Below are 13817 nucleotides of genomic sequence, written 5' to 3'. Positions count from 1 at the left end.
ACTGTACAATGTGCCTTGTACATCTTTAAGGGGCATTCATAGCAGAAACAAATATTTAAAAGAAAACCAGAAACATATCTGTGCATCACCAAGACAACAATAAAAATGCTGAGATTAGTCATTTATTATCCTTACTTAGTTAAAAGCATTAATTAACATCTTTTAACATGTCTCTAAGGGAAAAATAAAGAAGGTAACCCAGACTAATTATCATTTCACAGCTTTTGCAGTTTCATAATAATTAGGCTCCATCAGGAGCCATTAAAAAGATGAGGGCTCTTTGAGCACCTTCTCAGATTAAATTGTAAGGGAATATCTAGGGAAATGTGGATGACATTCATGTACACCGCCAAACAAATATATTATCACAGGTGATGGAACAGTAAAAACCCAAACATTTCCTGGACAAAAAAATTGACAGCTAAACACTTGTTTATCAGGAAATGCTATTATCATAGTACAATGGTTTTGCAGGAATGTGGGAAGATCAAAACCATTTTTCATTTGAAAGGGTTACATAATTTAGTTTCAGTCAGGTTGAAATGGTTCATAAAGATTGAAATACTTAGCTTCAACAGTGTTACTTTAAGAAAATACTTTAAAAATTATTGTAAAGTACTTAAAAATACTTTTAAAATATTAATTGTAAACATGTGCACACATATTTACTATTCTTGAGAAAAAGAAATTATGAAAATTATAACTTTAAGGCATTATGTTTCATCCCTGTTTAGATGCATTGACATCAAGTCACATGGAAACACTAGAAATTTTCATTTTTTTATTAAGTTTTCAAAATTTTACTTCTCCCAGTAAGACTAAAAAGTAAAGAAATCCCAAATGTCAAAATTTCCTGCAGAGCAGAAATTCTTGTTCTTTAAACAAGTCTGTAAGTACAGAGTTGTTGACAGAAACCCCCTGGAACTCTGTAGGATACTTTATGCTTGTAGTTAGTATTTCTCTGCTTGTTTTCAGCCCTTAGCATGTTGATGGATTCTTAGCACTGCTTTCTTCAAAACAGATGCTTAAATACTGATGTTTAAAAGTGCGAGTGCAGTCACATTCCATTGCTCTGTATTTACACTATCCATTTAGGATCTGTGGGATTTGGAAAGGTACTAAATCATATCCAGCAGAAGCGATATAACCTCTTGCTTGTATTCCGAACTGCCCTGGATCTTCAGTCTTAGATAAGGATCTGATTTTGTGAATATCAAATCATAATTAGTTGAGAAATTATTGGGTAAAGTAATATCATGTTTAGAGGTAAAACAGTACAATTTATTAAATCACATAGTTACCAATATTTGAATACAAAAATAATGCCTAAAAGGTACAATGTAATGTTTACCTTTTAAAAGGAACCCAGGATATTCAGATTAATCTCATCTTGTTCTTTACTACAAAGCAAAATTCAGACTTCTCATCAGCCCCTAATGACCATCTTTTCTGAGTTCTGTATTACTTTTATATCATTTCAGCCTGGGTTACACCAAACATTCAATTCATTGACATAACTATAGCTCTCAATAGCCCATGTCAGATTCTGATTTCCTTTCTATTTTGGAATTTAGCACAACTTAAAAAAGAAAATGAAGATTCTGGCCTGCAATTTGAAAATAATCATAAATTGGACCTGTACACATGCAAAACAGCAAGTCATAGCCTAATCTGAACGTGGAGCACATGAGAACTGTACAATAATTGTTATAGCAATTTTCTTTTATTTCAATGAAACTAACACAATTTTTTATATTATTCCTTATTTATTTTTGCACAAGGTCTTTCTAAAAGCTAAACTAATAATACCTGGAAAAACGATGGAATATTTTTTTAGAAATTAAAAATATAACTTATGATCCAGTTGCCCTACTTCTCCTTGTCTCCAGAATAATTTTCAGTATTGTTTTAACTCACCTAGTCCAAAGAATCTAAAGTCACTATCACTATATTGTACCCGTGTTGGTGCATATTTTAAGGGGATTGCTGTTCCGTTTGAGTACATAAACTCACAATCTTTCTTTTTTTGCAAGAAATAATTAAAATTCAAGGGTGTAGGAAAGTATGGATTACCAGAATAAGAAGTCACAGTATAAATAAAAGATCAACTTCAAATTTTACAAGAATAAAAGTTTCCTGGGAGGGAGTAGTAGAGTAAAGCTTGCTTAAAAGGTTGATTGTGTCAAGTGACAGGAAAGAATTTGACAAGTGACATAAAGTATTTCAGAAGCAGTGAGTGATAGATCAGCTTTATAATATTAAAAATTTCCATGTCTACATGAAAAACTAGATGTGTGTTTATAGCATCATTTGATGTAAGGGTGAATACAAACAGACATAGTCTGGAGCAGAGAGGGGGACATTGAATGTTACCTCCCATAGCTTCACAACATACAAGGGGATAAGAGAAGTAGTTAGGGATTATGGTTGTAAAAGTACATCATGCTCATTTCCACCCCCTTTCCAGGGAGAAGTTTCTAGCACAGTATTAACATTTTTAAATTATGGAATCACAACTGAAGGGTGCCAAGTTGCAGCTCCATGATATGGTACACACCAGTGGGCTGAACTGCATATCTTGACCATGTGCTTTCTTTCTTGGCTCCCTCTCTTCTCTTAGTAAAAGCCTCAGGCACTGCAGGTTGCAACAGCAGTATGTTCAAGGGGACCAAATACAAATAAGAAATTGCAAATAAATAATATTTTATGTATGTGGCAATAAAAAGGGTGCTAGATAGGCCAAAGTATCTTTGCCTTTATAAACTGGAAAATTAGGACATCATTCACTCTGCACAGTTTGGTCATCTTTTTCCATGACACACTGAATTTGCTTAGGAAGCACCTTATTGCTTTTGTTATTTCAGAGGGAAATGCTGCAGAGCTGTGAAGAGAGATGGATAAGTCAAGTAGAGGGAAAAAAGGACACCAAAGTTAAAGGAGACAACACATATTAATAACATGAGACAGATCTGGAAAAGAATTAAATAAAAGAAAAAAGATATAATCAAAATAACCTTTTTAATCAGTATAATTTACTGAGATGTATTCTCAGAAGATTGTCTCAGATAATCAAAGGCTAAACCAGGCTTTTGCAGGAGTGAATTACCCTGGAAAAAAATGGGACATCTGTTCATCTCCTTCTGTAAATAAACCACAGACTGGAACATAAACTGCTACTCCAATCCCATCCCATGCATGAAGAAATTAAAATTAACAGATTATCCATCTGAATTTGCTGCCTCCGTGGGCCTCCCTTCTGTCAAGAATAGCACAAAAATACTTCCTCCACATTATGGGTCTCTAAAAGGCTGATCTTTAATCTATACATTATTAACATTATGACAATCAACACAGGCATACAGGAAATTTAAAAAGCCAAGCGATTGTATTTAGTAAATGCAAATAAAATATTTGCATACATTTTATAAATAACAAACTGTAACATACACTTCTTTAAGGAATCTACTTTCATAAAGGTGAATAAGCTTGCCAAATGGACTGGGAGGAGGAATTGAAATGGAAAGATGTGAGAGAAACCTAGGAAGTTTTAAAAAGCACTTGGCAGATGGTTTAAGAACCCAAATCCCACAACTGGAAAAGACCAAATAGGTTATAAACAGTTTATCTCATTTAGAAGGAAAGTCGATTCTCTGTGGCTTAAATTTATAATAAAGGAGAGAAAGGAAAAATGGATGGTAAAGATCATAAATCAGAAGTGAAGAAATTGGAAAAAAATGATGGAGGAAGTAAAAAGGGCAAAAGGAAAATCTGCAGTCATCAGAGATGAGGGCAAGAAGATTTCTGAAAGTATATTGAGGACATAAAGAATCTTCTGCTCCAAATAGAAATGAATTACTTGTTAGCAATGATGTAAAAAGGACTATTCAATACAGATTTCCATTCTATACTTGGGGCAAAGCCAGATTACTTAGTCACATCTATGAAGTTTATGATGATTGTGAAGTACCACTCTACCAATAGCTAAGAAAGATATTAACCAACATAATCTAGAGCTAAATATTTTTGTATCAGCAGGTTCAGTGACCAACATTTAAGAATTAAGAAAGAGATGGCCATAAATTCTCCTAATCATTAATGTTAATTTTTAATAAGTCTCAGAGCACTAGAGGAAGATGCATCAAGTTAGAAGCTAGATAATGCCATGCTATGATTTAAAAAGAATAAACAAGAAAATCTGTCATCCTGACATTAGTGCCAGTGAAAATACTGGCATGACTGATACAGGACTCCATAAAGTATTAAAGAATGATAATGTAATTAATTTCTTTTAAAGTGGTTTATGTAAAATAGATCTTGTCAAAGTAACTTGATGTTATCAATTTATCTGTTAAAACATAGCAAATCAGGATGTCTTCTGTCTTGCGATATGGAAAAGTTTTGATCAGGTGATTACAGAAGTCCTTTGTGGCCTTTTCTTATTGATAAAAACTGCAAAGAAATGTCATTTATTAAACCTCCTTTACTTTGAGCAGGCATTTTGTTATAGTATTGCTGCTAGATTCCTGGATACCTTTAGCTCTCCCACTCCAGAAGAGATCAGTCTACTTTAAGCAAATACAAAAGAAAGAATATTTTGGTTTTGGCTAAATAAAAAACCCCAAACAACCTAAAATGCTTTTTATGGACTGCTATTACATCCTATTAGAAAAAGCAATATTTTACTTCCCTGAGATATTTGATGAGGTTTCTGCTTCTAGCTGCATTTAATATCCTTCATGCACATACTATTTTCCACTATTTGCCCTGACCCTACCTTTTCATCTAAAGTGCAGTGAACGGTGCCTATAAAGAACACTACATTTATCTCAAATACAAATTAAAATGACTCTTTTTGGTGATGAGCTTGTTCTCTGGTACAGCACTTCCAAGTCACTGTGTAGTGGTCTGCTGATTCAACTTTCCTTTATGTAAAACTATGGATGCAGCACGATAGGTTTGTAATAGGTTTACCCTTTATGCTTTATTGTTGTTCCCTCAGCATTACCATAGTTATCAAGAACCAACTGATTATACAGGTAAATCAAATTTAGGCTTAATTCAGATGTCTGGCATCTTTCCTCTTGTTTCAATAGGCTTACAAAAAGTTAGATGTGGTAATTAAACATATATTTGTAATTGCTTATTCAGCCTCCTCCCAGCTCTTTTCAGAAGTCACTCCATCTCTCTTTGCCTTCATTTCTTTATTTGTAAAATGACATCATGATAGAGATACATGTTTCATAAGAAGCCTGAGATTTGTCTGTGGAAAGTGCTATGTAAAATCTATGTACAGTCATTTCTACCATCATTTTTGTTACTCTGAAAGGCTGATGACGACATTGAAGAAAGTTTTAGTCCAGGCTTTGCACTCGCCTGTGGAATTCTTGAATAATTCAGACTCAGTTTTTTTCCTTAAAATGTAGGTGATTTTGTATTCTGCCTGTTCGAACAAATTAAAACAAAGTGGTGAGACAGGTTTCAAGAAGGTGTGGAAAAGGCTTAAATATTTTTTAAATAAGATTACAAGAAGTACTGAAATTTTTGAAAGGAACTAGTCTTGCACAGGGTCTGTAATAGCAGTTTCTTCTCTTTAAGCTGCTTAAATAGAAGGAAAAATAAATAAAATATATGAGATGATGTTTTTTCTCTGGCTAAGAAAGAGACCCCAACACCCCAATGAGTGAGGAAGTGTATGGACATGCAGTGAAGATACAGTCCCTGCCCCAAGTTTCCTATCATTCAAATTTGTTGCTTTTACCAGGTAAATTACTCTGTATTCCGAAGTGGCACCAAATGTATCTAACCAAGTTATGCAGTGTGCAGCCAGCTTGTTGGAGCATATGACAATAAGTTCATTGGAATTGATATAATCATGGGTGGTCAAGTGGAGCATATGATGGATCCACAAACAGCTCACACCTTCAGACAAGTGAGCTGCTGCCACAAAGTGCCTGTTCTGTCCTCTCCCCTATGGAAATGCCCCCCATGAAATCCATCTGTTTTAACTTTACTTGGGGGATTCTCATGAGCAGTACAAATGGATATACTTTCATCCACCAATGGATTAAATCAGTTTAGTTAGCAGGAATACTTGCAGATCTGGTTGAACAGTAAGAAGCTCCCACAGAAAAGGCACGGGCAAACACTAGCAGGTCTTGATGGTTTCTGACATGAAGACCCATTGCACTAGATCAGACCGTCTTTCTATACAGACTTAACAGGAGTTTCTATGAAGAAATGTGAAAACAAGCCCTGCAAACAGCCATCTGAAATTTACCCTTCTGGTTGGATCTGTGATAAACATCTTATTCACTGATAGAGGGATTCTTTACAGCATGTCTGAGGACTGACTTTTCCCCCCTCCTGCTGTCATCTCATTCCCTAACCCAGTCACACCAGGATATTTTCTGTCTTCCCATTCACTCCCACTAACAATATTGAATCTGTTATTGTCTATAACATAAGCTACTCCAAAAACTGATTACTATCACACACTTCAAAGTGATCTGTAGCTATTTATGGGTAAAACAAATGAAAATATATGAGCTAGTTTTTGAGCTTCATATGTCATGGTTAATTCCTATATATAATAGCCTTTCCAATTTATTTTTAGGATTTTATTTACCATAGTATAAACAAATTCCTTTGTTGCTATTTTCTCTTTTTCACTTAGAGAGTGAAATGCGTAAGCTTCAGACATGAAGTCTAATTATGTTCTCTAGTAACTATCATTCTCATTTGATGGTTTGCAATGTGACTTCATTTTACAAATAATGTAATTGGTTCCAATGTTAGGGTTACAGGCAAGAGAATAATTACCAAAATCCATGTTCCTTTTTTTCCTCATTTAACGCTTCTATGGTGGATTTGTTTAGAACTTAATTAAGGAGCTTTTCAGCAAAGTGAAAATCAATCTTTAAAGCCAATCAGACACTTGAACACTCATGTTGGTTCATGGACCTAGACTCAGAGAAGGCTCTCTAAATATGACAGGAGACATATACCTTATGCTGACTGAAGAAAGCAGTGGTATATACTACATTTTTACCTGGGGCTGCAATGCTTTACAGATTGATGAGTATTTTGGATAATGCATTGTGAATGATATTCTGGAAAAAAAGAAGTCTGAATATAAGTGGAAGAAGTTGCTTAATTCGTACTAACCTGACATTTTCTAACTTAATGCATGTAATTTATTTTTTCCCAGAGCTGCCTTCTATTTATATCAATGCAGTTACACTACTGTGAATAACAAAAGGATTTGCTTGTCAGTATACTTGCAGCAACAGTTATTTGCCCCAGCATCTGAAGTAGTTATACCAATATCTCCTGTTAGATCTATATAATGGGATGAGCATGGCCCCTGGCAGAATGCTCAAAAGGAGAAATAATGCTCTTCCAATGGTCTTCAAATTGAGAGAGAGTGAATGAGAGAGCAATATAGAAAAAATGGTTCCTAAAGCCAGAGATCCCCTGGAGAATGAGGGGTGGCAAATCTGGCAGGGAAATGCAGATTATGAAAACCTTCTCTGTGTTCTTGTCAACAATTTATAACAAAAAACCAGATGTCTTCCTCACTTTCTTTCTGTTACATGTGCCAGAACTACACTTTTATGCAACCTGTAGACGTGAATATTGTCTGTAACAATGAAAATGTACCAACATCACCAATTTCCTCTCTGTCAAAATTCTATGTCTGAGGTAGAATCATAGAATAGTTTGGGTTGGAAGGGACCTTTAAAGGTCATCTAGTCTAACAGCCCCTGCAATAAGCAGGGACATCTTCATCTAGATCAGGTTGCTGAGGGCCCTGTCCAACCTGACCTTGAATGTTTCCAGGGATGGGGCTTCTACCACCTCTCTGAGCAACCTGTTCCAGTGTCTCACCACCCTCATCATAAAAAATTTCTTTCTTATACCAAGTCTAGATCTACCGTCTTTTAGTTTAAAACCATTACCCCTTGTCCTATTGCAAAGGCACTGCTAAAAATTTTGTCCCCATCTTTCTTATAAGCCCCCTTTAAGTACTGAAAGACTGCAATAAGGTCTCCCTGGAGCCTTCTTCAGGCTTAAAAACCCCAGATCTCTCAGACTGTCCTCGCAGGGGAGGTGTTCCAGCATTCTGATCATTTTCATGGCCCTACTCTGGACCCGCTCAAACAGGTCCATGTCCCTTCTTGTATGGAGGACTCCAGAGCTGGATGCAGTACTCCAGGTGAGGTCTCACCAGAGTGGAGTAGAGGCACAGGGTCACCTCCCTCAACCTGCTGGCCACATTTCTCTTGATGCAGCCCAGGATACAGTTGGCTTTCTGGGCTGCAAGTGCACATTGTCAGCTCATGTCCCAATTTTCATCCACCAGTACCCCCAAGTCCTTCTCCTCAGGCATGCTCTCAATCCCTTCATCTCCCAGCCTGTATTGATGCCAGGGGTTGCCCTGACCCATGTACAGGACCTTGCACTTGGCCTTGTTGAACCTCATGAGGTTCAGATGTGTCCAATTCTTGAGCTTGTCTAGGTCCCTCTGGATGGCATCCTGTCCCTCAGGTGTGTCAACCGCACCACTCAGCTTGGTGTCACCTGCAAACTTGCTGAGGGCACACTCAATCCCACTGTCTATGTCACTGATGAAGACATTAAACAGTACTGGTCCCAGTACAGACCTCTGAGGGACACCATTTGTCAACGGATCCCTAAGGAACACCATTTGTCACTGATCTCCATCTGGACAGTGAGCCATTGACTACTACCCTCTGGATGTGACCATCCAGCCAATTCCTCATCCACCAAACAGTCCACCCATCAAATCCATATCTTTCAAATGTTGTGGGGGACCCTGTCAAAAGCCTTACAGAAGTCCAGATAGATGACATCTGTAGCTCTTCCCTCGTTCTCTGATGTAGTCACTCCATCACAGAAGGCCACTAGGTTGGTCACACACTTGCTCTTGGTGAAGCCGTGCTGGCTGTGTTGAATCACCTCCTTGTCCTCCATGTGCCTTAGCATAGCTTCTAGGAGGATCTCTTCCATGATCTTCACAGGCATAGAAGTGAGGCTGACAGGTCAGTAGTTCCCAGAGTCCTCCTTTTTACCCTTTTTAAAAATGAGTGCAATGTTTCCCTCTTTCCAGTCATGAGGGACTTCACCTGTCTGCCATGACTTTTCAAATATCGTGGAGAGTGGCTTGACAACTACATCAGCCAATTCCCTCAAGACTCTGCAATGCATCTCATCAGGTCCCATAGACTTATGTATGTTCAGGTTCCTCAGGTGGTCACGAACCTGATCTCTTGCAGTGTGAGGGACTTTGGTCCCCAGTCCCTGTCTTGTGGTTCATTCACTCGAGAGGTGTGGGAAGAGAGTTTGCCAGTGAAGACTGAGGCAAAAAAGTTGTTGAGTACCTCAGCTGCCTTCTCATTCATTGTTTCCAGTTTGCCAGTCTTGTTCATCAGGGGAATATGCTTTCTTTGACCTTGCTTTTCTGGCTGACATACCTGTAGAAGCCCTTGTTATTACTCTTTGCATCCCTTGCTAAGTTCAGCTCCAGCTGCATCTTGGCCTTCCTCACCCCATCCCTATACAACTGGTCAGTGTCCCTACACTCCAGAGGATACCTGTCCATGCTTCCTCTGCCTGTGCGTTTCCTTGTGCCCTTTAGTTTGACCAGCAGGTCTCATCTCAGCCATGTCTGTCTTTCCTTATTTCTTACATTTGGGGATCAAGAGCTCTTGTGCTCTATGGAATGTGTCCTTAAAGATCTGCCAGCTCTGTTTTGCTCTCTTGTCCCTGAGGGCAGTCTCCTAGGGGATCCTATTGACTAACTCCTTGAAGAGCTGGAACTTTGCTTTCCTAAAATTCAGGGTCCTGACTTTACTCTTTGCCTGACCCATATCCCTCAGGACTGCAAACTCCATCATTGCATGATCACTGCAGCCCAGGTTGCCTCCAAGCTTGACATCATTGATTGGTTCACTTGTGTTGGTGACCAACAGGTCAATCAAGTATTTCACCCCCTCTGGCAGGGCTGTCTGTTGCCTATTTCATCCCCTCTGGCAGGGCTGTCTATTGCCTAGCTTAAGAAGTTATCCTCAATGCATTCCAGGAGCCTCCTGGATTGCCTACAGCTCGCAATACTACTTTTCCAGCAGATGTTGGGGTGGTTGAAGTCCCCCAGCAGGAAGAGAGCCTGCGAGCACGAGACCTCCTGTAGCTGGAATAAGAAGGCTTCATCAACAGGCTCCCCTTGATCAGGCAGCCTGTAGTAAACACCAACCACAAAATTCCCTTTGTTGCCTTGGTCTCTAATTCTTACCCATAAGCTTTCAACCTGCTCGCGGCTATACTTCAGAGACAGCTCTTCACACTCTATCCATTTCTTGATGTAGAGGGCAACCCCTCCACCCCTCCTTCACTGCCTGTCCGTCTGAACAGCCTGTAGCTATAGATAGCCACACTCCAGTCATGGGATTCATCCCACCAAGTTTCAGTAATCACAACCAGGTCGTAACTTTCTAGCAGCATGGTGGCTTCCAGCTCCTCCTGTTTGTTGCCCATGCTGCATGCATTGGTGTAGAGGCACTTCAGCTGGGCTGTTGACCATGTGACCTTCTTCGAGGAACACCCCTTAGTAATTAAGATAGCCACCCTTAATACCCTCTGCATGCAATGAAAAGAAAGAGGTAGTTTTACATCTCACTTTATCCCTCTTGTTTTAGACAGCTGCTATAAGAAGTGTTGATTAGGTCCCTAAAAGTGCTTATTTCTTTCCAGTGGTTGTAAAGAAGATCTAACCAATTACTATAAGCATCTAAGTTTGATCAGATGAATAGCAATCCAGAGAAACATTCACATGCACAGGGAGTAATAGAAATCAGGATCATAACTCTGGAAAGAAAGTAATCTCAGTACTGCAAATGGAGCCAGTGGTGAGTATGCTACAAATGCTCATAGGTCAGTGAAAAGCAAGTACTGGCCACAGTAAAGTGACAATTTTAAAAAAACAATCCAACATTAAGAATGGACAGAAATGGCTAGAGCACAGGTCTTTGGCTGCTGTTATTTCATGTCTAGCAAAAGTAGGTAGTGAAGATGCAGCTCCATTAGCTCGTTTGGATCTCCTGGTGATTCATACCAGAGTTCAGAAGCAAAAGAAAAGATTCAGCAATTTTTGAGTGGGTCTTAGACAGATGAGCCAACATGACTCAGACCTGGTTGTATAAGTAAATCTTTCCATAACAATGAATATCATTTTTTAGTCTTTTAATATTCTGTGTGGGTGTTTATAAAAAAAGGGATGGGGTACTTTTAGATATGGCAATGTCCACACACATGGTTTTGTGCACATGTGCACAAAACCCAGAGAAATAATAGAACATGAGTTTAAAAATGAAATATAACTCCATGGCAATGATATTTGTAGGAGGTGAAGGACAGAACACAAGATTGCTATTAAATAAATCATAATTTATTACACATGCCTGTATTTGGATGCCCAGTTAAGTACCTAATTACATGAAAAATGCAATTGCCATGTAAAGTGATGTTAATTTTCAAGCACACCTGCTGAGTTTAGGGTTGTCATTTGGGTACCTGCTCAGTTGCATGCTGTTGTGCACCACCTGCAGAAAATATTTGTGTGCCTGTCAGGAGTTTGGCACAGGTTATTAGTGAAGAAAACCATTGCTTTGCAGGTTCAGAAGGCAGTCTCATGGTCTATCCAACATAGCTGACAAATTTCATTACAATTCCTAGCTGGAGCTCCAGCAGTGCAGCTTTTTTTGTTTTGATGAGGGGATGTGCAGAGAGAACCCTTTCTCTGCTCAGACTAGATGCTTTTGATTTCTTGGATTTCAGCTCCAGTTGATGAGTCCTCCGCTATGCTTACCTACAATTTTTTTATTCTTTTCTCTACTTCCTTGACACATGCTGTATGCCATTAGAGACCAAAAAATACTGCTAGAACTTCTATTTTTAGTGTTGGTCCATTTGCTCTGTTGATTATCATCCTAACTGTCAAAGAAGTGAAATGGCATTGCTTTGCAGTACCTGTGCTCCATAGTACTAGCTTTCACATTGTTCTTTGTTTCCTTGACAGATAGAAACTGTTTCTGTTTTTCCTCGTGAATGCTTTATGCGTGATACTGAACAGCTCACAGTGACAGCTAAAACATAGCCAAGTGGCACTAAAGGACATTTCTCAAATGTGTTTCTTTGCCCTTTCTTCACATTGAAGATGCTAATAAGACTACCTATGTTTTTCTATGGAGGATAGGTTCTTTACTGCTCAAATATCTCTACACTCTTGTAAATATTACTTAGGTGATAGAAACTGTGGATTCGTTCTGGGAAGAGTCTCTGATTTCTTTTACAGCTTTGGCTTTAACATATTATTATAAAAGATTCTTGGACCAAAAGCAACATTGTCTTACATATTCATCCATTTTACTCTAAATTGCAGGGATTGAGGTTGAGGAAATGAAGCATTATATGACTGTCCTGGCAAGAGGCAAGTGAACAGTGAGAGAGGGCATGTAAGGAGACAGGAAAAAGGTAAAAATGAGGTGGAGCAACAATTTATTTTCAAGGAACTGAAGCCTAAGACCTCTAAAGAGGGCTTTGCAGCTGTTCTGATTTAGAATATAGTTCAGTGAAGTACTAGATGTTGGAGCTGATAGAAACTTTCTGGAGAAACATACAGATTTGACAGACTGTAAATATTTCTGATGAAGATGGTTAAACTTTCAACAGGTGCCAGGCAGCAGGATGGTTCTTGCTGGTTGGTGGTGCACCAGTTCCCTGAACAACTGCCTTTCTGGCCTTCTCATCCTCATCCATGCATACATTTGCCAGTATAGAGATCTATAAAATATATTACACACACAAGCTCAGCTTTATTCCAGTATATGCCTATGGATTAAATTCCAACAGACTGAATTAAATAGGAAAATTGCAACTACATCAAATGGCATCTAGTTTTGTGTATGCATTTGTACACAACAGAAGATTTGTGTATTCATAAGAAACTGAAAAGCTATCATTCATATGTAGGTGTATATCAGCTAAATAGCAATGGCCCAATCATGTTGTTTTGTTAGGCAAAAATAGCATTTTCAATCTCTTCTTAGGATGATAGCATTTTAAGTGTATTTTTACTCTCCATTTACATACTAACTTCACCAAAAGTAAATAAATTGAGTAAGAGGAACTGCATCTGTGTACATATTTAATCCCTTCTCTTTTTGTTTTTTTTTTTTTTTTCCACACAGAGATTGAAAGATTTAAAACAAAGGGAATTTGCTCGAAATGTGGCTTCAAAGTCATGGAAAGATGAGAAGAAACAGGAAAAAGCACTCAAGCGGCTCCACCAGCTTGCAGAATTACGGAAGCAGTCAGAATGGCGAGTATTTAAAATTTATATTATGTTTTAATGCCCTCTTTCCTCAGTCCCAGAAGAAATCTCCATATTTTTACTCCTACACTCTGTAATGTGCAGAGATTGTGTATACTGTAACCAGTTTTCAGCTGTCCCCAACTCCAAATGTTCCTGTTCTGCAAACCATAAAATTGAAAGTCCCTGAATTAATTACTTGCTATTTGAAGGCCTGTGTTTTTCTCTCCTGTAGCTAGTTAATCTCATCTCTTCTGAACTGAGTGGTTTGAAGATGTTTTTATAATATCACCATTTTACCTTATTCAAACTGACCTGAATAGATTAGTATAACTGTCTTATCATTTGATAGTAAGTGAATGGGACAGGAAAAACACCTTTTAAAGCATCAGTACTTAGTCTGTGAATCATTTTCACTGCTTTTAGTATA

General features: G+C 38.2%; 1 protein-coding gene across 3 annotated transcripts in view; it reads left to right on the top strand.

Moving 5' to 3' along the window:
• The window catches only part of ZNF804B (zinc finger protein 804B), a 70949-nt gene that overhangs the window by 47407 nt on the left and 9725 nt on the right, over positions 1 to 13817 (top strand). For 2 of the 3 annotated variants that reach the window (XM_074864859.1, XM_074864867.1), the window contains exon 3: positions 13266 to 13396. In XM_074864859.1, the coding sequence (XP_074720960.1) occupies positions 13266 to 13396 (131 nt within the window). Of the gene's footprint in view, positions 1 to 12439; positions 12550 to 13265; positions 13397 to 13817 lie in introns of those variants that run through there. The other variant, XM_074864876.1, reaches the window with a different exon arrangement.

The sequence above is a fragment of the Strix uralensis genome, chromosome 1, assembly GCF_047716275.1.
Source record: "Strix uralensis isolate ZFMK-TIS-50842 chromosome 1, bStrUra1, whole genome shotgun sequence".
In the NCBI taxonomy this organism is placed as follows: Eukaryota; Metazoa; Chordata; class Aves; order Strigiformes; family Strigidae; genus Strix; species Strix uralensis.
This window is presented reverse-complemented; position numbering and strand designations above follow the sequence as displayed.